At 54.2% G+C, this 26,164-nt stretch overlaps 1 protein-coding gene across 10 annotated transcripts; it reads left to right on the top strand.

Annotated features, from left to right (window-relative positions):
* On the top strand, nucleotides 1–25,501 carry KASH5 (KASH domain containing 5). 10 transcript variants are annotated; one of them, XR_006702216.1, is made up of 20 exons: nucleotides 1–105; nucleotides 2,967–3,104; nucleotides 6,528–6,632; nucleotides 7,138–7,324; nucleotides 7,819–7,883; nucleotides 9,117–9,183; nucleotides 9,417–9,578; nucleotides 10,018–10,135; nucleotides 10,469–10,519; nucleotides 15,525–15,602; nucleotides 15,861–15,917; nucleotides 16,231–16,290; nucleotides 16,957–17,021; nucleotides 17,185–17,272; nucleotides 17,513–17,641; nucleotides 20,482–20,540; nucleotides 22,287–22,332; nucleotides 23,799–23,941; nucleotides 24,071–24,135; nucleotides 24,221–24,272. XR_006702216.1 is itself a non-coding variant. In XM_045440542.1 (20 exons), the coding sequence occupies exons 1-20, from the start codon at nucleotides 84–86 to the stop codon at nucleotides 24,595–24,597; spliced, it is 1,815 nt and encodes a 604-aa protein (XP_045296498.1). In that variant the 5' UTR covers nucleotides 1–83; the 3' UTR covers nucleotides 24,598–25,501. The 10 variants fall into 10 exon arrangements, 6 of the variants coding, with proteins under 6 accessions (XP_045296498.1, XP_045296497.1, XP_045296496.1 ...); XR_006702217.1 differs by having other exon boundaries at nucleotides 24,218–24,239; XM_045440542.1 differs by lacking the exon at nucleotides 23,799–23,941 and adding an exon at nucleotides 24,456–25,501 and having other exon boundaries at nucleotides 22,287–22,326; nucleotides 24,221–24,337.
* The last annotated feature ends 663 nt before the right edge of the window (nucleotides 25,502–26,164 follow it).

The raw sequence follows: 26,164 nt of genomic DNA, 5'->3' as shown, positions 1-26,164 counted from the left end.
CTCTCCCTCCAGCTTTGGCCCTCCCGACCGATACGCGTGCACCCGCTCGGCCAGGCTGGGTGCGCGCCCGGACAGTCCTGCGCATGCGCGGCGTCCCGGGTGCAGGTAACCGACAAGAGTAGAGCGAGCCTTCCCCCGGTGTGCGCCTGCGTCGTGGGAGGCGCCCAGGTGGGGCGGGGCTTAGGCGCCGCTCGCGCGACCTCGGTCTCGCCCCAACGTTTTTCTGGCGGGAACGGCGCACGTGTACCTTCTTCCCAAGCAACTGCCGTTGGTAGGTCGCGGGCCCCGGCTGTGTCCTGAGAGTGGGACGTGGGCTCAGGGACGCCCGGGATGTGGTGGGGTTCCCCAGAGAAGCCCTGCCAGAGCCCCCCCAAATCCTAGGGCACAGTCCCCAATATCAAGGCCTTCCAAACCTTGTTAAAAGTTTTCGTGAAATCCTGATCAAAACCCCTCAGAAATACTGAGAGGGACTCGTAGGAAATGTGATAGATGACCCCTGAAATCTTGTCAGAATCTTCTAGAAATTCTGTCAGACTTCTCCCTCAGACCCTGCCAGACTACCCCGCAAAAATCCTGTTACGCTCCCTTCCCAAATCAGAGAACCCCCCCACCCCTCCCCGCGCCCCGCCGAAATCCTGTCAGAGATTCCCGGAAATCTTGTCAAACCCACCAAAAATCCTGTCAGGTTCCCCTCCCAAATCCTATCAGAGACCTCTGAAATCCAGACACCCCCAGAAATCCAGAGACGCCCCAGAAATCTGGTCAGAGACCCTCTTGGAACCCAGAGACCCCTTTAAAATCCGAACCCCTTTAATTCCTGCCTGTGTCCTCCTCCTGCTCCAGCCTCCCTGTGGAAGACCCTCCGTGATTGAGGAGAGCCTCCCTCAGCCCCTCAGGGGGAGTTTATCCCTCAGTCCCTGTCAGAAGCACCCGGTGCCAGACCCTTCCCCCCCAACCACCCCGCTCAGATCCCACAGCCATCACCCCCCTCCTGCACCCTCCAGCATTGTCCAAACCCTGGAAGGCTCTCTCTTCAAAGGCTGCTTTTTCTAGAGCATTCTAAAAGCTGCCAAGAAGCGTGCACTCCATGGCTGTGGACCCGGCTGGCGCCAGGGAGAGCAGGGTGTGGGGAGTACTTGGTGAGGAAAGGCATGACGAGCAGGTGGGGTGAGGACAGACAGACCCCAGGTGACCCTATGTGGACCATTTGCCCCAGTGTGCCCAGTGCAGCCCTGATGGGCATAGTTGTCCAGTGTAATTTTTTTTTTTTCAATGTTTATTTATTTTTGGGACAGAGAGAGACAGAGCATGAACGGGGGAGGGGCAGAGAGAGAGGGAGACACAGAATCGGAAACAGGCTCCAGGCTCTGAGCCATCAGCCCAGAGCCCGACGTGGGGCTCGAACCCACGGACCGCGTGATCGTGACCTGGCTGAAGTCGGATGCTTAACCGACTGCGCCACCCAGGCGCCCCTGTCCAGTGTAATTATTAATGGCACCCTTCTCACTCTTTTACTTTTTTTTTTTAAGTTTTTAAAGTTTTTTTAAGTTTGTAAGTTTTTTAAGTTGAGAGAGACAGTGTGAGCTAGGGAGGGACAGAGAGGCAGAGAGAGAATCGCAAGCAGACTCCTCACTGTCAGCACAGAGCCCGACGTGGAGCTTGAACTCACGAAACTGTGAGATCATGACCTGAGCCAAAACCAAGAGTCAGACGCTTAACCGACGGAGCCACCTGGGTGCCCCAACACTCTTCTCACTCTTGAAAGTGTCCCGGGTTGGGGCGATAAGTCGTACGGATGGCCAACCTGGTTATAATGGAGGTAGGGCAGGGCATTGTCAGGGCACAGAGGAGGGAGTCCCTCACTGGTCCCTAGGGGACCCCAGGGACTCAGGGAAGGCTTCCCAGGGAGGCTGTGAGCCAGGGCAGGGGCCACATGTGAGGATGGTGCGTGTGGTACCACCTGGGCCTGGGAAGACCATGCAAAGGGGCAGAACTCCCACGGCTGTGAGGAGCGGGAGGGACCTAGAGGTCAGCCAGCGGAGAGAAAAGTGACAAAAAGGGGCAAGGAATTGCAGGGATGAAGACTCTGTCCCACACCAGCCAGAGGGGCTAGGACTTAGCCCTGAGGGCACTAGGGATCCATGGCAGGGATTGGCGCAGGAGAGAGATGGGGTCCAACTCGCACAGGAGGCCAGTAGTTCCAAATACAGACTGATATGGCAGAATGTCGGTAGCCCAGGGTGGTGTGGGAACCCAGGGACGGCAGCTGGTTCAGAAACATTTTCCCAGAGGAGGAGATAGATAAGCCAAGGCAGGAAGGGCTGGAAAGGAAGGCGTCCCAGTCAGATACCCCGAGGTGGGGACAGCCAGTCCAGTTTGGGGGAGAGCACGCAGTTCAGATTTTCTGGAACAGCAAGTGTGATTTGGGGTAGGGAGGCGGGCAGGGCCAGGCTGTGCAAGGCCTTCAATGCCAGGTCCAGGGTCTAGGCTCTGTCCCTGGGGTACTGGGGAGCCACGGGAGAACACTGGGAGGTCAGCTCTGGGGTGCTGCTGGGGATGGACGGGGAGGGAAAGACTAGAGACTGGGAGGCCGGGAGGAGGGTGGGCCCAGGGCCCAGGGAGAGAGGATGGAACCCAGAGCTGTAGGGAAGGAGAGGAGGGGTCAAGTTAGAATCATAGGGCAAGAGGGACAAGGCTAGGGACTTGACAGGCTGTGGGGAGGAGGTGGGGGAGGGAAGCAAGGAGGCAGTGACCCCCATCCACCAGCCCCCTCTTTGATCTCTGCTGCCCACTCCTTGGCCCCCATTTTCCCAGCCCACACCTCCAATTCATAAAACAGGTCTGAGCGGGAGCTGCTCTGGTTGAGGCAGGGGTGGGCAAACAGGTTCTGAGAACCCAGAGCGGCCTGGGGCACAGGTGGGGCAGGGTGGCTGGTCTGAGGAGGCCATTCCCCTTTGTCCTTCCAGGAGCTCTTGGAGCAGACGATCCTTTACCAGTCCCTCCCAGTGATGGGGGCAGGCTGTTAGTGTCTCCAGCAGTTGTGGAGCGACCAGGGTGGCCCATGGATGTCCCAGAGGGCCGGGCGGGTGGCCCCGCTGCAAAAAGTAGGTGGCTGGGCCCCTGTTCCCCCCCCAGGGAGGATGAGGAGGGGGCAGTGGGTGAGTGGGTGCCAGCTTGGGGACTTGAGAGAGGTGGCTTAGGGTGACTGAGCCTCCACTTTGGTGCCAGGGTGGGAGGGAGGGAGCTATCTTTGATGAAGTGCCGATGTGCGCCCACCTGTCTGGATACCGTATCTCCTTTGCTCTGGGGAAACTACAGCAGAAACCTTAGCAAGCTCTGTTCCTTCCTCCCTAATGACCTGCTGGGTTGCCCCTCACTAGTCATTCAGATCTCTGCTTTCTGAAAAGCCTTTCACATACCCTCCCCTCTCCTGCTTCTCTTCATAGCACTGCTTAGTCTCTGTCTCTCCCACTGGGACATGAGTTGGGTCTTTTTTTGTTTTGGGGTTTTTTTTTGGTTTGTTTTTTAATGTTTATTTAATTTTGAGAGAGAGAGTGGGAGCAGGAGAGGGGCAGAGGGGGAGGAGGACAGAGGATCTGAAGTGGGCTGTGCACTGCATTGACAGCAGTGAGCCCAAGCCTGATGCGGGGCTTGAACTTACAAACTGTGAGATCATGACCTGAGCCAAAGTCAGAAGCTCAACCGACTGAGCCACCCGGGCGTCCCGACATGGGGGTCTGTCTGTTTTATTCACTCTGGCATTCCTGGTCCCTAGAGCAGTGCTGACCAACATGTGAGCCATAAATGTGATTTTAAATTTTGTTACTAGCCACATTTAAAGGTAAAAAGAAACAGGCAAAATGGAATGGGAATAATAGATTTTACTTAACCTGATGTGTCCAAAATGGTATCCTTTCAGCATGTAATTAATATAAAAACATATTAGAGATATTCTTTTTTTTTTCACACTAGGACTTCAAGATCTGGTGTGTGGTTTACACTAATAGAGCATCTCAATTCACACTCGCCACAGTTCAAGCACTCAAGAAACTTATGTGGCAAGTGGCTGCCCTATTGGTTAGCGCTGCCCTAGAACAATGTCTGACATGTAGGAGCTCAATTATTGTTCTTGATTTGTTTGGATGGATGCAAACCAAGGGGGTGTGAAAGCCGGCTTGGGGAGGAAGACGCTGGGTTGCCCTCTCTGAAATTCATCTGCTAAGTGGGAGAGCCCAATGTGATGGGGGAGGAGGCTCCCACCCCTGGGGAGAGGCAGGGCCGCTTTCTTAGAGGCTCCCAGCATCCAGCAGCAGAGCCTGCATCTTTTCTCAAAGCCGCAGGCCTGGACTCTGGCCTCAGGAGTCTTTCCAGAGGGGAAGGTAGGAGGCAGACACCTGGGTGCGGGAGGCAGCGCCAGGGCTGGCGGACCGAGTGACCGACATCAAAACTTCTCCGGCACCAGCAGAGGGCGTGCGGGCCCGGAGGATCCCTTGGGCCGGGGCTGAGCCGCCTTTGGGAGGCTCCTGAAGGAAAGGGAAGGCCACACCCGGGAGAGATGGAGACAGAGGAAGGCTGGGGGGAAAAAGCCAGAGAGACAGCAGGGCAAGGAGAGAGAAGGCTTGGGGAATGGAGAATCACTGAGATATGGGAAAAGAAGCCCAGAGCTGGAGACACGGGGAAGAAAATGGGGGCAAGGAACACAGAGACAGAGAGGCAGGGCCCCAGGAAGAGAGAGATGGGGAGGAAGAGGGAGAGAAAGAGCCAGAGAGAAAACTAGAGAAGGGCAGAGACAGAGACACAGAGAGAGGTAGAGACACGGAGGATGGAAATGAAGGGAAAGGAACAGAACAGCACAGGCAGAGTGACATCTTCCTGAGGGGCCCCAGATAGACACGTGGGGGTCCTCTGAGCCAGACGTCCTGGGTTGACTCTGGCTGAGCAGCCCTGGGGAGTGACCTCGCTGGACCTCAGGGTCCTCCTTCATAACCTGAGGAGCACAGTGAGAGGCGAACACTACAAATTCAGGTAAAGCCCCAGCATGGGCCCTGGTGTCTCCTCTAATTGTGGGTTCCCTCTCCCCTTCCCTAATAGCATGGGTTCAAACCTGTGGGGGCTGAATGTTAGCTCTCTACAATGAACCCTGGAGATTAAAAGGAATTAGAGCACCCATGGGTGCCTGGCTGGCTCAGGGTCGTGAGTTCAAGGCCCACATTGGGCATGGAGCCTACTTAAAAAAAAAAAAAAAAAAAAAAAAAAGAGCCAGGGCAAGTTCCTAACCACTCTGTGCCTCACTCACCTCATCTGTAAAGTGGGGCTACAAATAGCAGTGGCCGTGGTCCATACAAACCCTCAGAAGAGGAAGGGCACCTACTCATTTGCTAAATGAATGTTCAATTCTGTTATCGAGCCTCCACCATGGGCCAGGCCTTCTGCCCAGAGCCTTTCCAGATTTTCTCATTTCTTCTCTAAGAGGGAGGGAACACCAGCCCCATTTTCCAGAGGAAGAAACTGAGGCTCAGAGAGTCTGCGTTCCTTGCTCGGGTTGCCCCTTGGGTCAGCCAGACCCAGCAGCCTGTGCCAGGCCTGCCGCTATACCCAGTTGTTCAAGGGTAGGGAGCCTTGCAGGTCACTTCCAGTCCCAGAGAAGTGGACCCCAGTAATCCCTGGGGTAGAGGATCTTCCCCTGTATCGTGGAGAATTTATTGAGTGCCTGTATATGCAGGCACTGTTGATACAGCCGTGGACAAACAGACGTGGGGGCGTTTACATTGTTTGTCTGTGCTGGGAGGTCTCTTCCCACACACAAACCTAACCCTCCCAGCCCTGGTAAGGAGGAACCACTACCTGCCCATTTTACTGGTGGGGAAACTGAGGCTTCGAAAGGAGAATGGACTTGCCCATAGTCACGTAGCTGGGCTATGAGCTCCTAACCACTCCCCCACCACTCACCCTACCTAGATCACCCATCCCCTCTCATCTCGGGCCCCTGGCTGTGGGCTGCAATGACGCCAGCCCCGCCTGGGGATTCAGGTGGGAAAGACAACCGGCCCCCCAGGCAGTCTGGGAAACAGGAGATGTGGCCGGCAGAATCGATCCAGGCTGCCCGCGCCTTATTGGATTGTTCCTGGCTCCTGGGCCCCCCTTCACCCTCAGCTCCTCCCAGAATCCTCTCTTCTTTGCCCTCCTCTGCCCCAGCCCCCTCTGAGCAGAGCCTGGGAGGCCAGGGAAGAGAGGAGGAAAGGGTGATTTCAAAGCCTTGTTTCTTATCTGGGCTCCTGAGCTGCTCAGACACAAAGGATTAGAAGCACGGGGGACTTCCTGGCCTGAAAGAGGGGGCCCATATCCTCAGGATGGGGAGCAAGGAGGCCCTTACTGTTGCTGTCCCCAGCCCGAGCTTCCTGCTGTTCCCCCCCCAACTCCAGGTAGCTCAGGATGAATTCACTCCCCTCTGCAGGAGCACAGGACCTGGGGTCACTCCTCTTCTTGTTCCCCTTCTCATGGGCGGGCTGGCCCTCTTGTCTCCTCAGTGTATCTCTGGGACCAGCTGGAGGAGGGGAGCCTGGGGACGCTGCTGAGCTTAGAGGAGCAAATACTCAACTCGACGTTCGAAGCTTGTGACCCCCAGAGGACAGGTGGGGGACAGGATGAGAGCCTGGCAGCCCTGGACCTGGGAGACACAAGGAATAATAAGGGACAGAGATGGGGAGGCTGGAAACTGGGGAGCCATAAAGAGAGGGATGGGCTAGGGCCCTTTCTTGGGGGTCCTACAGACAAATGGGTGATTGTAGGAAGCTTCTGGAAGGATTGGATAAAGGGACCGAGGCCTTTCAGGGTGAGGACATTAATGGAAGAGGGTAGGGCCTAGGGAGAGGGAGGGAGGGCAGCCACTGAGGGCCTGATGGGGCATAGCAGGTCCTCTTGGGTCCACCCTGTGAGTGGTGATGACTGGGCTCCATTTCCAGGTGAAGAGTTCAACTTAGAGGAGGGGAAAGGACTTGCCCAAAGTGTCTCAGTTAAGCCATGGTGCAGAGGTGCTGCCAGCCCAGCCACTGGCATTCTGCTTTCAAGCCATTGCCTGTCCCTACTCCCCTCCCCCCCACTTGCCCTAGACTCCCTCACGGCATGCTTTGTCCCCAGGTATCGTGACTGTGACCCACGTACTAGCCTACTTGGAGGCTGTGACAGGACGGGGCTCCCAGGATGCACGCCTCCAAACACTGGCCTGCAACCTGGACCCCAATGGAGAGGGCCCTCAGGCCACTGTGGACTTGGACACCTTCCTGGTTGTCATGCGGGATTGGATTGCTGCCTGTCAGTTGGATGGGTGGGTCTCTGCACCTCTCCCCTCCGCCCCCCCCCCCCCCGGAAGTCCTTCCTGAGATCTAACCTCATTCATACCTGCTTACTGCAGCCAGCACCCTTTGGGCACAGGGACCTACTGTGGTTTGGAGGAGGCTGAGGAGGAGTGAAAAGTAAAGAGATGGGGTTGGGGGGAATGGGGTGGAAAGTCTGAAGACAAAGTTCCTGGGATGGGGAGGCAGAAATAAAAGAGGCTGGAAGGAAAAGTTGGGGTGTTAGGGGGCTGACTGAGGCCCCTCCCCATCCCTTCTCCAAACGCAGGCCTTGCCTCTCCTGCTTTTCCATCTGGCCCAGGGCTCTTGCCATCTGGCCTTACCTTCCTCCCCACGGTGGTGCTGTCCATGCTCTCTGGCTCTCACCTGACCCGGCCCCTCCTCCTGCCACCAGCAATCCCCCTTCGTGGCTGGTCAGGATTGGGGGTGGCTGCAGGGGGCTCTAAGCCTCATCCCTTTGATACAGGGGATTAGAGCTGGAAGAGGAGACAGCCTTCGAGGGGGCCCTGACCTCCCAGCAACCGCCATCTGGTGAGACTACTATATATAGAATGAAGCAGGAAGGCCCGGGGTCAGACAGTGGGGGGACTTCCCACCTGGAGACAGAGCCAGGGGCATAGGGTGGGACCCTTGGAACCTTAGCTCCATCCTGGAGCTGTGAGTTTGGCTTTCTAGGCACCTCCATGACTGCCTTCCCTCCTTTCTTGACCTTTTGGGGTTTTTTTCTTCAGGGGTTGGTTCCAAGTCCTCCTCCTAACCCCAGCCTATCACAGAGGCCTGTAAGGCCCTGCCCACCTCTCCTTGTCAGCTCTCTCCAGCTCCCGCCTGCTCTCTAGTCTCTGCTCCCTTGGGCCTCCTGGCTCAGCCTCTAATGCACTCAGTGCCTGCCCACCACGGTCCTCCCCTCAGGTTATTCCCCCTAAACTTCCCACACCTGGGGAACCCTCTGTGGGGAAGCCCTGGGAGGCCCCAGGCTAAGGTCCCTGGCAGTCCAGGCTCACTCACAGCCCTCCTTTCCTGTAAAAACATGATTAACCGATTAAGTTACCTGCCATGCTATTTGGTTAGTTGATTCGCTCACCATTTTATCCCTAGGACCTCACACACAGGAGGTGCGCCGTAAAAAGTGTTCCCGTTATACCTTATAAAACCAAACAAAAACAAAACAAAACAAAACAAAATACAGCTTCCTGGACATTCCCTTAAACTTTCTCCAGTTGGGCTTGGGGGCCAGGGGAGGGTCAGGTCAGCTCCTGTTGAGGAAACACCCCTCTGGGTGGGGGAATGCTGGAGGCCAGGAGGCTGGGGATGAGGTTGTGGTGAGGAGAGGGCGAGGAAGAGGAGAGGGCGAGAGGAGAGGGCAAAGCCTGAGCCAGGACTGGCTGACACAGAGAGGAGAGGAGGACAGAGAATGGGGGAGGAGGGCAGGAGGGCCTGGGCTCCAGTGGACTGTGGGGATGAGCCAGGACAGCCCAGTGGCCGGGAGGGAGGGATACTGGGAGGAAGAACAGGTTTGGGGGCAGCTAAGGTGCTGCCTCATCTTGGATGTGACGGAATCGGGGCTATGAGTGAGGGCCAGCTTTTGCTCAAGGTACCAGTGAGCAAAAGGCCTTTCACTTGGTGGATGTAATTGTAGCCCCAGGAGTAGATGACATGACCCACAACAAATGTGAGGGCGAGGCTAGCGGAGGCCAAGCCCGAGTTCTGGGGTGGCCCAACACCTAAGGTCACCGGGGAGCCCACCACCCTGTCTGTCTTCCCCAGGATGCTCAGAAGCTGAGGAACCAGCCAACCTGGAGAGCTTCGGAGGCGAAGACCCCAGACCTGAGCTGTACCTATTCTCTCCCCCGCTGCCCTCCAGCCTCCATGTCATAGGGCTTGGGGTCCTTCGGGAGTGGGTGAGGGATGCGGGGAGGGGTGCTGTGCTGATGGCTCCAGGAGAGCGGGGCAGTCTCTCTCCTGTTTCTCTCTCTCCAGAAGAACCTCATGTCCCCACCACCCCCACCCCAACCTGGGAAAGGAGGTCGGAGCTGTGGCCAGTGACCTGCCCCTCCCTGACCCCAGGCCCGCCACAGCTGACCTGCTGAGCAGCCTGGAGGACCTGGAGCTCAGCAACCGCAGGCTGGCCGGGGAGAACGCCAAGCTCCAGCGCAGCGTGGAGACAGCGGAGGAGGGATCTGCGCGCCTCGGGGAGGAGATTGCAGCCCTGCGCAAGCAGCTTCGCAGGTGGGCCGGCTCACCTGTGTCCCTCCTGACCAGGCTTTTCTCCCCCACCCTCACCCCCGTCACTCTCCTCTCCACATGCTCTCTCCGCACCTCCTGCCCTGTCTTCAACCCTGCACTGTCCCTTTCTCTTTTGCTCTTTTTCTTTTGTGTCTCCCTAGTTCTTGTCTCTTGGCCTCTTGGGTTCAGACTTCCCTCTTCATTTTTCTCTGAGTCTCCGTATCAGCAGCCTATCCCTTTCTCTGTGCTCCTGTCCATCATGATTCCCCTATTTTAGTCCTCCTGCTTTCTCTGGGTCTCTGTCCCACCCCCTTAGTCTTTTAGGTAGAAACTGGGTCTCTGTGCCCCACCCCCAGGTCTCTGTTACTTCCAGCTCTGAGTGGATCTATCTCTATGGTCTCTGTTTCCCTCCTGCGTGGCCCATCTGCCCCGCCCCACTCAGTACCCAGCAGGCTCTGCAGTGTGCCAAGGCTGTGGATGAGGAGCTGGAGGATCTGAAGACTCTGGCCAAGAGCCTGGAGGAGCAGAATCGCAGCCTCCTGGCCCAGGCCCGACAGACGGTGGGTTCTGGGCAAGGGGCACGAAGGTGCCTTCTCCCTTTCTTAAAGAGTCTGAGCAGCGGTGTCTGACTGTGAAATGGGAAAGGTGCAGAGGTTACCCTGGCTTCCTCCCTTCCTCCAGGTCCTGCTTGCTCCTGACTTAGGGCTCAGATCGATTTGCCATCCCTTTTATGACAAAGGGGACAGCAGGAGCCATCAGGGCTCCCAGACCCCTTCTCCCAGCCTTGCTCCTTAATGACCCAGACCCGAGATGTGTTCCCAGGTGGGGGAGAAGGGCAATATGGGGGCAAGGAGGTCCTAAGAAAGCCTTTGTCCTCTTTTGCGGCTGCTCAGGAAAAGGAACAGCAGCATCTGGTGGCCGAGATGGAGACTCTGCAGGAGGAGGTGAGCTGAGGCCCAGTGCCCACCCCATCCCTTCCCCGGTCCTCAGGATCTTCCCCTCCCCACCCCGTCTGCCCCAAACATCCTCAGTAGCCTGTACCCACTTATTCTTTCAGTCTGTAGAGGGAGACCCCAGAATCCCAATAACATATGAATGTTTCTGAAGGTCACATCACTGCATGTGAGGACTGCTATGGTTAGTAAGAGTGAGGGGCGTGGGGCGGACTGCCTGGGTCCATGCTGGAGCTGTCTCCATAAGCATGGGTCAGTCTATTGCTTCTCTGTACCTCAGTGTCCTCACCTGTAACAATGGGCAAAATAATAGAATCTCCCTCACTGGGTTGTGTGAGATTTAAACAAAAGGATGCTTATAGAGTATTAGGTATGAGGCAGGACCATTGGAAGTGTTCACTGAAAGTTAACCAGTATTGTTCATATATTAGCATTTTTATGGTGGAAAGAATACAGGTCTTGAAATCAGCAAGTTCAAATCCCATCTCTGCCACTTACAAGATGGGCCACCTTTAGGCATGTGACTTCTCCTTCCCGAGCCTTTGTTAAATCCAGATCCATCTAGTCATCTTAGATGGAAATGAAACTCATCAATTGATAATGAAAATCGTCACTACCCCCCACAAGGTGGCATCTAAGTTGCTGGAGACCCACACAGCATCTTAGTGCTCCAGGAGGTGGCGGTCCTCGCTCAACATCTGCTCTCTCTGCTGGTCACAAGATTGATGTTCATCATCCCATCTGGTCCTCGTCCTTAGTCATCACCACACGCTGGCATCCACTGGGAGGCGGGCATTGCCTCTGGTGTCTGGATGTACAGTCCTCACTGCATCTGCTGGTGGTGGCCCTCTGGACCCCCCAGCACACGGGGGCCTCTGGGGCTCTCCCTCAGCCACTTCCATACCCTTCAGGGGCCAAAGAGGAGGCTTGGCTACTTCCCTGAGACTCTTTGTGGCCATAGGGGGCCTCGTGGGTCTCTCTCAGCCTCTGCTTCTCACACAGCTATCTCTATTCTGTTATTCACAGGCCTTGTTGGGGCTGAGACTGAGCTGAGAAATGCTCTCTGATTCCCAGACTTCCCAGGGGTTGTGTTGTTCAATAGCATCCTTCCTCTTCACCCCCCACCTTAGCTAACCCGGGGCTGGGGGCTGGCTCAGGGCATGTTTCCCCTCTACTGCTCTCTTTTTTGACCCTCCTGCACCCCTCCCCTGACCTAAAGATCTTTGCTGAGTCCAGGCAATGATATTGATTCTGCCCGATCCCCCCAAATCTCTTTGTCCTACATCTGTATTGTAGCTTTTGTATTCAAATCCAAAACTTTTCCACTGTTGTTCTCTGGCTCTTCCATGAGAGTTCCATCATTCGGAACAATGGGAATTGCCGCAAGATGGCTGCCACAATGTGAGGCATGGGGTGTAGCCAGGAAGTAACTGTTTCTTCCAGAACATCACTTTTTAAGAACAGGGAGAAATTCTCCCTAAAGCCCCATGGCAGAACCTCCCTCTTCTATGTTACTGGACAAAGTGATATCATATGATTATAGCCAAACCACTCCCTGGCATGGGTAATCCAACCGCTGATGGGCCAGAATACTTACAGCTCCAAGGAAGAGAACACAGAAGAAATGGTGGCTTCAATCCAAAGGGCACTCATTTCTGTAACAAGAGGCTTTGAAGGTCTCTGGATTGGTTTGGTGATTCAGACTTGTTCATCTGCTTGTGGCCTCGTGATCACAGATGGCTGCAGCAGCTCTGCCCTCACGGTCTCATCCAAATCAGGACAAAGAGGGACAGGGGAGCCCAGCTAATGCTTCTCCCATAGCTCTCTTTTCATCAGAAGGAAAAGGTTTCCCAGGAGCACCCCCACTGTATCCACCACCCCAGCATACCTCTCTTCCATCTCGCTGGCAAGAACTGGATCGCATGACACCCCCAGCTGTGAGGGAGGCTCAGCCTCTGGAGTGGGAGATGAACAAGTCAGAGGGGGTGAGAATGGCTGCTGGGTTAGCTAACAAGCCACTTCTGAATCCTCCGAGATTTCCATCTCATTCACCCCAGACCAGGACCCACCTGCCCATGTGGAGAGTGGACCCCCAATGAAAGCAGAAGAAAGAATAAGCAGGGTGAATTGCAGCCTGAAGTCTGGGCCTCCTCCCAGCCCAGAAGGCCCACTGCCAGGTCAAGTGCCTTGAGCGGTGCCTGGGGCATCCTAGGCGCTCGATAAACCAGAGCTATTCTTGGTTGCTTCCCCTCCACCTATTCCCTCCCCTCGGCAGCCTACAGAGCATCTATAGATCGAGTTCTCAAGTTACAGTAGAATAATGTTAGAGTAGGGGACACTCAGACACTCAGTTTTCCTACAGAGAATCTACAGAGCAGGGCTCCGGTTACTGCAGAAGAAGGCGGGAGAGGCTGAGTAACCAGGTTCCCTGCCGAGTGGCCCAGGATCCAGCCTGCAAATCCCCTACCAGGTGGACAGATGTTGACACAGCATTCCTGGTCCGTCCTTCCTCTGCCCTTCACCTGGCAGCCCAGGCCGCTGAGACTGAGCGTGAGGGCCCACTGATGGAAGATTTGGAGCCGAGCCAGCTGGAGAGAAGGAGGAGCTGGCCTGGGTATCCCCAGGGGCACTGAGAGGAGGGGTGTGGCGAGGGAAGTCCACCTGCCTCATTGCGCTGAAATGCTTTTTGCCCATGGCTGCTTCCCATCGAAGTCAGTGCAAGTTGCTATAGTATTGGTGCCTGGAAACTCCAGACTGGATTTGGGGCCATTTTATTCTCAGATCTCACAGCATGGCTGGCCTGTGCTGCCCTCTCCCAGCCCCCTTGTTCTCTCAGATAATTCTCCTCACCCTGGAGGACTCAGGGTGCCCCAACACTGCTTCTTCAGGAACCCCCTCATCCGGGCTCCCACAAGGCCCAGGGGCTAAGCCTCATCAGAGTCTGCCTCCCATGTTGTCATCATCTACTTCTGCACTGGTCTCCACCTCTAGCAATGAGCTCCCCTGAGGGGAGAGACGAAGCTGGTTCCCTGTTCTCACCCAGGGCTATGTCTGGCTCAGAGAGTCTGGGGGTTATAATTGCAGCATTTAGAGTCAGATTTGGGTTTGAATCTACTCACTCACCATTTAAAGTTTCTTAGTCCCTCCACTCCTCAATTTCCTCTGCAAAATTGGGACGGGGAGGTGATCCCGATAAAAACATTAACACTTGGGACAACCAGACATTACATTCTTCCTGAATGGTGCAAGAGGACACGTTTAGCAGCACCCGTGAAATCTTTCTTCCTGCCAAAAAATGGAACAGGAGCTTGGCCAGGGCCCTGGATCTACTCACCAGTTTAGAGGAAATAAAGAGGTTGGAGGAACGGGGTGAACATCCCGCACAGGGAATGAGAACTCAGTAAGTCAAATCCAAGTGCTCCTGTTCTACAGGACAAATAACCTGATTTCCTCCACAAAAGAAGGGCCCCAAAAAATGCCATGGTTGGGGAGGTGGGTGACCACTGTCAGATGAAAAGGAGACATTTCAACTAAAAGCCACAGTGGACCTCATTTAGATCCTCATACAAACTAAATAAGTGTGAAAAGACATTTGTGAGATAACTAAAATGAAACAAAAATATAGGGAGTGCCTGGCTGGCTTACTTGGAGGAGCGTGCAACTCTTGATCTCAGGGTTGTGAGTTCGAGCCCCATGTTGAGTAGAGAGATTACTTAAATAAATAAACTTTTTTTTTTTTTTAAGCACCAATTCAGTATGAGACAACAGTAAGGAATGATCCATCTTAAGATGATAGTGGTATTGTGAGTTTACTGAAGTAAAAATTCCTCAAGTAGGAAATAAAAATGCCAGAGTAGTTATAGGTGAAATAATGTGATATCTGGCATTTGCTTTTGAATCATCTGTTAAACAAAACAAAAGCCTTGGAGGATAGGGAAGAAACTGGAGAAATGTATATAATTATCAAGGTTGGGTGATGGGCCATGCACATTCATTGTACTGTTATTTTCACGTATGTGTGTGAAAACCACTTACAAAGTTTTGAAGATACCTTTAAAATTATACATTTTACATTTCCTGAACATGTTGGTATGTGCCAGGCAATTACCATATACCATATATGTTTTGTGCTTATTATATGTAGTAACATGTGTTTGCATGAATTATCACCTGTATAACTCGGGGCAAGTTGCACAACTGTTCTGTGCTAGACTTGCCTTCATCTTTACAATGAGGTAGTAAAGGGGTATCTGGATGGCTCAGTTAGTTCAGCGACAGACTCTTGATTTCAGCTCAGGTCATGATCTCACAGTTCATGAGTTTGAGCCCTGCATCAGGCTCCACGCTAACAGTGTGGAGCCTGCTTAGGATTCTCTCTCTCCCTCTGTCTGCCCCTCTCCCACTATTTCTCTCTCTCTCTCTCAAAAGAAATAAACTTAAAAAAAAAAAAAAAAAAAACAATGGGGGATAAGAAATGAGTTAACACTTGCAAAGCACTCAGTACAGGTTAGCAGTCACCATTAGCTCATTTAATCCACACAGCAGCCCTATGAAGTAGGTCTATCTCATCTCCATTTTTTTAATAAGTTGTTTTAATGTTTATTTACTTTTGAGAGAGAGAGAGAATGCGAGTGAGGGAGGGGTGGAGAAAGAGGGAGATGCAGAAACTGAGGCAGGCTCCAGGCTCTGAGCTGTCAGAACAGAGCCCAACGCGGGGTTCAAACTCATGAATTTGAGATCATGACCTGAGCCGAAGTCGGAGATTGGAATGACTGAGCCACCCAGGCAGCTCTCATCTCTGTTTTTATAGACAAGCACCCAGTGATGCACAGAGAAATCAAAACTGAGATCTTACAGGATGGTTGGAGGGATTAAATGGGCCAAAACATAGAAAGTGCTTAGCATGAGGCCTACTGCATATCAGCTGTTCAGGAAATGTCAGCTCTGAGTACTAACATGTGCCGGAGGGGACATGACCGGTTGTTCGTTCTTCCAGAACGGGAAACTACTGGCTGAGCGGGATGGAGTGAAGAGGAGAAGTGAGGAGCTGGCCACAGAAAAGGACGCTTTGAAGGTGTAACCTCTTCCTCCTGCCATTTTTACCAGTTTCAGCCACTCTGGCTTAGTGAGAACCGGGGACTTCCATCAAGCCATCAGGCTCCCAGGGCTCCGGGCAGCTTGGCTGAGATCCCTCTCGGGATAGCTGATGTCCAGAGACATCGTGGGAGGTTGAGGAGAGGGGCTCAAGAGAGCTGGGTGGGCCAGGGAGGGCAGCGCCTGCTGAGGCAAGTCCCGGAAGGCCGGACAGATGGACGGGCTCCTTCCTTGGCAGCGGCAACTCTTTGAGTGTGAACGCCTCATTTGCCAACGAGATGCTGTCCTCTCTGAGGTGAGGGGCCCTAGGGTGGTAAGGGGACATTCACCTTCCATATGTGCCTGGCCATCTCCCGCCCCTAGTCTAGAAAGGGAGGTCCCGCCAGGATCTCCTCCATGGATATGCAGCCTGGAGAGGTCAGAGGGTTCCCTGCTCCCAACACCAGGCTCACAAGCATGACCCTGCAGGATCTAGAAACCTGGTGCTTTCCCTCAGGCCCTAGCTCTTCCCCACCCCCCCCAAGCTCACCCTTCCAGTCTCCCCTACCCCTTGCCTCAGTGTCTCTCTGGGGCTGGGCCCAGTCTCAGTTACCTTTGGGCCTTCCCAGCGTACTCAACATGCAGAGAGTCTGGCCAAGACCTTGGAGGAGTACAGAACGATGACCCAGGTAGGCGGCTGCCCTCCCACCCTCGGCCCCCTGCCCAGCCCCGCTCTTTTGCCATCTCTGGGATCTGCTGCCTCTCTCTGTTCCTGCCCATCTTTTGTGGAGTCTCTATACCTGGTTTCTTCCATCTCTACTACTGTGTGTCTCTCCCTCTCTGTTTCCATCTCTCTCTCTGCCTTTTCTCTTGTTCTCTGCTCCTTCCTTTCTCTCTCACTCTGTGTATCTCCATCTTGGGTCCACTTTCATTCTTTGTAGGGGTCTTCTCACCGCATCTCCCCTGCTCATCTTGCTCTGTGTCTGCCTTTCTTTGATCTAGTCTGTCCGTCTCCAGGGGTCACTACTCTCTGTTGGTCCCTGGTTGTTATGAGTCTCTTACACCCCGCGTGTCTTTTGCCCCCCTGTGAATCTGTGTCCATCCATGTCTTTTGTTCTGTGCATCTCCATCTCTGCCTTCCTTTTCTTAATTTTCCTGGCCAGTAGGTTACCTTCTAGGTTCCTGCTGCTCTCTGTCTCTTGTTGGCTTCCTAAGTTTCTTCTCCTTGTCTCTTGGGAATATGTGTCTGGAGAGCTCAAAAAATTTGGGGAAGTAGAAGTGATGGTAAGGGGAGCCCAAGGCTGGGAGGTAGAGAAGAACAGAGAGGCCAGGGTCCCCCACTGCCCCCTTTGCAGGAACTGAGGCTGGAAATCTCACACCTGGAGGAGCAGCTGAGTCAGATCCATGAGGGGCCGGATGAGTGAGTGGAACGTCAGGGGTGGAGGAGGCAGGAGGAGAGCCCAAAGGCAGGGACCCCTGGCCTCCAGCCACAAGGTGGGCAGGGCCACGACCCCAGAGTAGGTGGACCGAGAGGTAGTAGGCAGGCACAGAGAGAGCCTTCCCCCTCCTGATGGTGTCACCAGGCTACCGGAAGGGGCCCAGGTGAGAAGAGCGGGCTGGACCCAGGTGCTGCCCCCGTCACTGGGCGTGGAGATCCAGGCCATTCGGCAGGTGGGCCCAGCTCCATGGAAACACCCCAACCCCCGACCGGCCACGGCTCTGACCCAGCCCCGATTCTCACCCCACCCCATCTGCCCCCCAGGACCATCTCCGTCCTCAACCCCATCCCTACCCCAACCCAGCCTCACGCCAGCCCCCTGCCCTACCCCACCCTATGCCTCAGCCCATCTCCATCCCCATCTTCTGCCTTCACCCTGGCATCCCTGGTCTCAGAAATGCTTTCCCTCCCAGAAACAAGAAGTGGCAGACTCCGCTCTCTCCAGCCCTCTCTGTGGAGTGTGGCAGTGGGAGGAGGTCATCATCGAGACTGAGACAGACGAGGAAGCTGAATTTCCACCTGAAGCCCCAGCTGGGGCAGAGGTGAGCATGGGAGGGGCTCAGAGACCACCGGCGTCCAGGACCTGGGAAAGGGGCCTGGGGCTCCACGTGCCACCAGCTTGTTGCCCATCCCACAGGCAAGTGTTGAAGGGCCTGCTGGACACAGAGCCCAAGCCAGACAGGACACCATCCCTGCCCCCTAGAGACCAGCTCGGGAGTGCAATAGACCGTAAACAAAGCAAACACAAATTGCCTGCTGGTAGTTTTTGTCAGGTGGAAGACACTGTCAGGAATCATTGTTTACCAGGGTCTGCAGGGGGAAGGTAAGACGTGAAGTGTTCTTCCAGACACCGGACAGATACGTTAAGCTTTTACTTTTGGGTTTTTTGGGGGGGGTGGTTTTTGCTTGTGTGTTTTTTTGTTGGTTTTATTTTTCTAAAACTTTTACTTTTTGGATGCAAGCACCTTTAGGAAAAGCTTATCAAGCCCACTGTGAAATCTTGAACTCAACCAATAGCTGTTGTTTTAGGACTTCTGTAATTGCCTGAACAGTATTTCAACACCCTTTGAAACAACTGGCACAGCTCATCTTCAGTGTCCACAACAGAAAAGTGAGATTTTAATCCATTCGTGCCAGAAGTCTTTGTTTTTTGTTTTTTGTTTTTTCCAGAGAAAATATTGCTCACAGCTCTGTAACTGCATCATCTTGAGAATTATACTGCTTCAGAATTACCTGTTTACCATTGGGTTTTTTAATGTTTATTCTTATGTATTTTTGAAAGAGAGAAAGAGAACAGCAGGGGTGGGGCAGAGAGAGAGAGAGGGAGACAGAATCTGAAGCAGGCTCCAAGTCATCAGCACAGAGCCTGACACAGGGCTCCATCTCACAAAGCGTGAGATCATGGCCTGAGCTGGAATCAGACGCTTAACCGACTGAGCCACCCAGGTGTGCCTACCATTCTTTGTTTTTGTTTTTTTAATTTTTTAGGTTTATTTATATTTTTAAGAAAGAGAGAAAGAGAACGAGCAGGGAGGGGCAGAGAGAGAGGGAGAGAGAGAATCCCAAGCAGAGTCTGCACCAGCAGTGCAGGGCTCGAACTTATGAACCGAACCATGAGATTGTGACCTGAGCTGAAATCAAAAGTCGAGAGTAAGTCAGGACACAACCAACTGAGCTACCCAGGCACCCCTGTTTACCATTCTTAAAGGAGAAATTTGTCTTTCTGCTCACGTTTTCCCTGGATTGAGAGATGCTTCTGTGTTTCCCTTCGACACCAGTGCTGTTTGATTTTTCATTTACCTCCCCCAGCATCTCTGTGAGGTAGACGTCCTCATCCCTCATCCTGTCACGTATGGGAAACTGAGGCTCAGATAGGTCACACATTCCCAGTCATACAGCCTATGGGCAGCAGAGTCACAGCCCTCAGAGGAGGTGTAAGTTAGAGTGGATTCTGCTGTGAGCTCTCTGATGCCCCATCCAGGGGGACACGGACCCAGGCTTCTGGCTGCCACCTGCTCTGGGTCCTGGAGCTATCACGTGGAGCCGCTTGGAGCCAGAGGGAGAGATTGTGCAGAGCAGCCATCCTAATGCAGGACGATGGGTGTGCAGAGGTGGGCGGCAGGCCCTGAGGGAGCCCAGCGAAGGGGGCACCTGTGTCAGGTGGGAGACTGGAGAGGTGTCACAGGGAAACTGACACTTGAGCTTATTTGGGGAAAACTAGAGGGAGAAGTGGTGTGAGGAAAGAGATGCCTTCCTGGCAGCACAAAAGCATATAACATGCTCGGAAAGCAGAGGGAGTTGAGGTGTCTAGTGAGCCGGGAGGCCATATCACGACAGGGATTCCCTGAAAATCAGGCTGGGAGACTCTACTTTTCTCCATCGAGCCACAGGAGCCACAGGAGGCACAGGAGGGCTGAGAGCGGGGAGGGACGAGGTCAGCTCTGAATGTAGAAAGACCCCTTGCGGGCCACATGGATTCTGATTAGAGGCCAGGAGGCCAGGGAGGAGGCTGGGGCAAGAGTCCAGAGGATGAAGTCTGAGCCAGGCCAGGGCCCTGGGATGGAGAAAGAGGAATGATGGGCAGAGAAAAGTAGGGCGGGGGGGACACAGCTGCAGGCAAGTGGGCTGGGCACGCAGAGTGTTGGGAAGGGAGAAGCCAGAAAGATGCCAAACTTATACTGCGACCTAGTGAGATGCAGATCCTGAGGGGCATTTGGGGGGCTACCTGAGGTCAATGGGTACACAAGGCTGGAGCTCAGGAATGTATTTAGAAAACAATATCAAGTCGGTGGTCCGGGCCACACACGGAGATGTCTCCGGAGAAAACAGGACCTGGATCCTGAAGGAGAACAGCTGTGGAGCTGCCCAAGACCAGGAACCTGGGAGGGAAAGGGGATCTGAAGGGAAACACTGAGCCTCCTTTGGGTCCACGTGAGTGTGAGAAGTTTGTGGGAGTACGAGAGGTTTAGGGGACCTGGACTCCTGGGTCCTGAATAGAAAGGGGTCCAGAATAACTCTCCCGTTTCTGGCTTCTGCTCTGAGAGGGATGCAGAGCCAGCCTCAGTGACAGAGCCCAAGAGGAGGGCAGGTCCTAGATGCAGGCGGTGAATTCTTTTTTTTTTTTTTTAATGTTTATTTTTGAGAGAGACAGGGACAGAATGCGAGTGGGTTAGGGGCAGAGAGAGAGGGAGACACAGAATCCAAAGCAGGCTCCAGGCTCCAAGCTGTCAGCACAGAGCCCAACGCGGGGCTCAAACTCACAAGCTGCAAGATCATGACTTGAAAAGTCAGCCGCTTAACCAACTGAGCCACAGGCGCCCCAAGGTGGTGAATTCTTGCAGGCGTCGCAGCCTGGGAGACCTAACCTGTTCTTTTCCCACAGAGAAATTTCCAGGGAGAGCCAGCGCACCCTCAAGGAGGAAGGAAGGAGCAATCGATGTGGTAAGAAGCTTGTTCCTTCCAGAGCCATCCCCCTGTGTTGAGGTAACACCAAATTCTTGGATGAATTTGAATAGCATACAAGGACTGGAAGAGCCCTGGGGGAGCTGCTCATCATTCATTCATTCATTCACTCATTCCTTCACACTGAGGCTACCCTGGGCCTGTGACCCAGGATGAGTCACACCCAGCCCTGCCTTCAGCATCTCCTAGCCTAGAGGGACACAGACTCTGACCTGGCTGGCTCTGTGAGAACATCTGACACTTCATTCCACCTGCGGGGGAGGCTTCCCTGGGAGGTAATGCTTGAATGGAGTCCTGTAGGAGCAATTTTCATCTAGGAGACTCTTAGACAAGAAGACAGTTGTCAGGCAGATGGGACAGCTCAGTCACTAGGTCACTGAACACACTTCTCCCAAGGCCTCCAGGGAACCCTGGGATGAATGAAACCCATTGGGTCAAGGGCGAACACCCATGTAGTTACAAGACAATTGGGGACTCTAGAATCAGACAGCCTGGGTTCAAATCCCAGCTTGGTGACTTAGTGATGGGGTGGTGGGCCTTGTGATTGTTCCGAAGCTTAGATGCAGGCCTCCAAGGAGAGATAAAGCACTAGATGTCTGGGCCCACTCTCCTCCGGGGCCCTGGCCTTGGGGCTTCCACACCCCCTCCTCTTTTTCAGGCTCTCCGCTGAGGCAGCTAATGAGGCTTCCTGCCACCAGCCTCTAATTGGGCTCCTCTGAGAAAGCTGAGATTGGGCGGGAGGGGGGCTCCAGAGCTATGACCTTCCCTAGCGTCACCAGGGAGGGGAGGGAGGGGAGAAGGGGCTGAGCAGCGACAGGGGCGGGGGCTGGCCATCGGAGTTTCCCAGGAGCAGGACAGTGTGATTCACAGATTGGGAAGCAAGGGAGGTAGTGAATCCTGTGGTCCCTAACAATGGGTAGGGGTGAAGGCTCGGATCCAAGAGGAGCTGGGGGAGGAGCCACCTGGGTCCCAAGTAGAAGTCCCAGGGGATGAGACACCTCTGTGTCTGACTGGGGGCTTACCAGCCTAGCTGACTTTGGGGTGCTAATTGAAGAAACAGCTGTGTCCTGAAGTTGTCAAAGTGGTAGTAGCTGGAGGATGGATCCCTGAACCCAAATGAAGGTGGTAGCTGGTGGTGTGGACGTCTGGGTCTCTGAGGGGCATTTGGGCCAGACAGCTTGAGGTCTGAGTCTCCAAAAAGGCACTTCAGAGAGCTGTAGCCCTCGGGGGAGCAGAGGGTGGATGCTTGCCCACCCCAGAGAATGACTTGTGGGGTGGGGGGAATTGCTCACACAGTTGGCTTCTGGAATCTCAGTCCTAAAAGTAGATCCAGTAAGACTGAGACTCGCTAAAAGTGGCACAGCCCACCAGGCACAAAGTGGGGGGTGGGGTCTGGACCTGCCCCGGAGTCTGGGAGAGCCCTGAGTCTCTGGTGTTGGGAGAGTAGGAGAAGAGAAGCCGTGGCTCCCAGCTAAGGCATCAGCTGGAAACATAGCAGCTGAGAAAGCCAGTTGTACGAAGAGCGTGTTGAAAATTCCCCTGCAAAATACATACGCTGACCTACACACAGCAGTTTGCTCTTGGGGCTCCAGGACACCCCCACGCTCATCCATGATGCCCGGTCTGCATTAAGACCCCTGCTTTAAAGGTTCATCCAGCTGCATAGTGGGCAAAGGGAAGCTAGGCAGAGGGAAGATGCTTGCAGTGACTTTTTTGTCTTCTCAGGTTACCCAGAAGACAGGAAGAGGAGGAAGCAGAGACCCAGGTCAGGGTAGGCAGTCCCCAGCACCCCTCCCCAGCCCCTACCTACTCCAGGCCCTGGAGGAGGTTGATGTATGGGCAGCTCCTCCCAGCCCTCACCCCACACCCCCACTTCTCCTGAGCAGACAGAAAAATCATTTGGCCAAGAGATAACAAGGCCCTTGCTATAGCTAATGAGAGCGGACAGTGCTGTGGGGGGAGGCCTGCAGGCCAGTGGGCGGCCAGAATGTTCCCAGGGGACCCCCCAAGCACATACACAGGGCTGCAGCCGCTAAGCCACAGGCCTCACAGACGTGGCTACACCCCCGGAATGCGAAAATGCACACGCACATGCGCCCACACACAGGAAGGGGCCGGGCCCTCCCCAGCCAGCCCCAGAACTCCCTGGGGCACAGCGCCTGTCACAGCCCCCTTGCCTATCACCACACACACCTGCTGCTTTGTTCCTCAAAGCGGCAGGGCACAGGGTGAGGTGCGGGTGACAGTCCCCATTCTCTGGCAAGGAAAGGGAAGGAAGGAAGCCTGGAGAGGAGGGGTGAGGAGTCTGGGTCCTCAGGTTAGGAATGTGAGAGCCCAAATGTACACCTGGTATCTGGGCTCTTTCAGGCTCCAGACCATCCAACGTGGTCTCTCTGAACAGCCTGACCCCAAAGCCACCTCCTACTCCCTTCCATGGAGACTGGTATCCTCCTCAGTTATCCTCACAGCTGACTTGACAATGATCTTTACCTAGCTGTCAGGGTGGGGTGAGGGTTAAGGACCATGTGTAAAGGGCCTGGCGCAGAACAGGTGTACATTAGGTGGCAGTGGTCAAGGTGGTGGCTGAGACTGGTGTTCCTGTTATTCCTTATTATTGTTACTATTGCCATCAGCATCATCCATGGAACAAAAGTGTGGGTGTGAAAGCCTGAGAGCAACAGAGGGGATGAGATGGCCCCTGGACAAATATTTGGGGCTTTTTTTTTTTTTAAGTTTATTTTTGAGACAGAGACAGAGAGAGAGAGAGAGAGAGAGAGAGAGGAAATGCAAGCAAGTGGGGGAGGGGCACAGAGAGGGAGACACAGAATCAGAAGCAGGCTCCAGGCAGGCTCCAGGCTCTGAGCTGTCAGCACAGAGCCCAACAAGAGGCTCAAACTCACGAACCACGAGATCATGACCTGAGCTGCAGTTGGACACTTAACCTGTTGAGCCACCCAAGCTCCCCTTTGGGGCTTTAATCTTAAGGCACCTGCAGGTTCTGATACAGGCAGGGAGACAGACCCAAAGAGAGTGCCCACGCTGGACTAGGCCCAGCACAAGGTTGGACTCCTGGAGAAGATGAGGTCTCTGCCCTCTGGGAACTTGGATCCTTCCAGAATCAGATGCAAATGGAGCTAGCAATATTGAACAGCACACACAATTACCCAGTGCTCAGTCAGTGCCAGAAACTGTTCCAAGCACCCTCCGCTCTTTTGCTTTTTACCTGTGTTCCCTCAGGCAGACTCTCCTTCAGCCCTGTGAGGTGGGTACATGTCAACGACCCTGTGCCCAGATGGGGAAAGTGGGGCCTGGAGACGTGGGGTGACATTCCAGAGGACACGCAGTGGAAGCTGGCAGAGCTGGGAAGCCCACCTGGTGGTGTATCTCACGGCACTGAGCCACTGTGTTCCAACCCCTTCCATGCAGTCACTTCTGTCCACTGGGCTAAACCAAAGGCCTCTCCTAATCCAGGAGCCAGTGTCTCAAGTCCGTTTCCTTTGTCCTTTCAGGCCAATCTCCCCATCCCTCTGGGAGACCCTCACCCTGGAGACATTCCAGGAAGCCTTCCTGAGAGGTAACAGGACCCACGGGGACTGGAAGGGACCTGGAGGTAGGGGAAAGTCCGGCATGATTGCCCCATCCTTTTTTCTGCCTAGCAGCCCTGCCAAGCCAGATCTGCAGCGAGCCCTGGTGCCTGTGGTGAAAGAGCTGGTCCCAGTCAGCAGGCCGGACTGGGGCCAGCTCTGCCTGGCCCCCCTGCACCCCCAGCCGCTCAGGTGTGCCCCAAGACAGTCCCGGAAGGGAGGGTGATGGTCACACACGGGGACATTGCCCACCGCTGAGACTCTGGCAGTTCCCTGGCCCCTCCCTAAACTCTGTACTGCCCCCCACCAGGGTCACCCGGCACCCGCTGATCCCCGCTCCATTCCTGGGGCTGCTGCTGCTGCTGCTTCTCTCTGTCTTGCTGCTGGGCCAGTCCCCACCTCCGACCTGGCCCCACCTTCAGCTCTGCTACCTTCAGCCGCCCCCAGTGTGAGACACCCGAGTAAGGTCTAGTCAATGAACGCCCCGGGACTCTTTCTACTGTTATTACCATTGTTGTGCCATCGTTACCTGGGAGCACCCCAGTTCGGGGACCCCAGATACAGTACTCCAGGATCCGCACCCCCATACTGGGTTTTTAGGTGATGTCTTTTGTTTTGGTTTGGTTTTTTGATATTGGTGACTACATTTCTTAATAGCAAACATATCCAATAATGGACTAAATACTAGGTGTGTATTTTTCTCATGAAACAAGTCTGGAGAAGGACAGCTGTGGGCCCACAGCTCAGAGTCTCCACAACTTGGGGGCCAGGAGGGCTGTGATTCTCTATGATTCTCTTGGCCCTTCCCTTTTGCTCAGGAGATGGCAGGCATAGCTTCACACGTCGCACCTGCAGGAAGGGTGCACCTTTTTTAAAAAAAAAGCGGTAGCCTTCTCAGGGCCAGCAGCAGACCTGTGTTTATGTCTCACTGGCCAAAATCTCTTGTTGTGACCACTCTTAGATGCAAGAGAGGCTCGGAGACCGAGCACCCTCCTGGCAGACAGAGGGAGAAAGAGATGTGGGCCGGGCTCACCCCACAGATGTCCTGTGCGGTGCAAACAGCCCATGGGAAATGGACCAGTGTGCCGTTTGTTCACTCATCACTTCCTGCTCATTTGTTTGCCACAATTAGACCTTCGAAGATAAAGCTGTAGAAAAACAGGCCCTCCAATGCCAGGCTGGGGAGTGCTGGTTTGCTCCTAAGGATGATGGGAGCTCTGGGAGATTTTATTGCTTGTTTTTGGTTACTTATGTTTTAACTGAGACGTAAGTTATGTACACATAAATGGATGTGCTCTCTTCGGCAGCACATATACTAAAGTTGGAACCATACAGATAAATGGACAAAATCTTAAAGTCTCAGGTGCATGAATTTTTGCATATGTAAACACCCATGAAAGCAAAATCTGGGTCAAGATATAGAACAGTTTCAGCACTGCAGAGGCTTCATGAGGAGAGTTCTGAGCAAGGGAGGGTCAGAGTCACCCCTATTTAAAGGCAGATAGTGATAGAGGTAATGGTAGGTTCCATGTGAACCCACAAAATGCACTTACGCCCTCCCAGGAAGATAGTTTGTCCCAGTTAGGTGGCATCTGTGTGTAAGTCTTGAAAGATGAGTAAGGTTTGTTGCAGTGAGCAGGGACCGACCGAAGGTGTCACAGGCAGAGGGAACAGTGTGTGTGCAGACCAGGTGGTGGGAAAGCGCCTCAGTGTGTAGAGAGCTATAGAAAGCACTATGTTGCTGGGATTTAAAAAAAGGGGGGGGGCGGAATTTGGAGCCAGGAAAGAAGCTACAGAGGTGGTAAGGAGAGAGAGAGAGGCAAGAGCCCATGAAGGGTTTTGAACATCAGCCCAAGTGCCCAAGAAAGGGCTGTGAGCAGGGAAAGGGCAGGATCAATGATGGGTGGGGGACAGAGCTTCGATCCTGCACAGGGGATGAATACGAAGTGAGGCTGGAGGCAGGAGGTGGGGAGAAGGCTAGAGCCGTGGTCCAGGTGGCAGAAGACGAAGCCTGAGCTG

This window comes from Leopardus geoffroyi, chromosome E2 (genome assembly GCF_018350155.1).
Source record: "Leopardus geoffroyi isolate Oge1 chromosome E2, O.geoffroyi_Oge1_pat1.0, whole genome shotgun sequence".
NCBI classification, from domain to species: Eukaryota; Metazoa; Chordata; class Mammalia; order Carnivora; family Felidae; genus Leopardus; species Leopardus geoffroyi.
Note: the sequence above shows the minus strand (reverse complement) of the source record. Positions and strands in the feature narration are given on the sequence as shown.

Excerpts from the sequence above, each read along its gene's own strand:
- KASH5 (XM_045440539.1), top strand. The coding sequence starts at position 84 with ATGCGCGGCGTCCCGGGTGCAG. Across the intron at positions 7,884-9,116 it reads CTCCCAGCAACCGCCATCTG|GATGCTCAGAAGCTGAGGAA; the intron begins GTGAGACTACTA and ends TGTCTTCCCCAG. Across the intron at positions 9,579-10,017 it reads CTGCGCAAGCAGCTTCGCAG|TACCCAGCAGGCTCTGCAGT; the intron begins GTGGGCCGGCTC and ends CGCCCCACTCAG.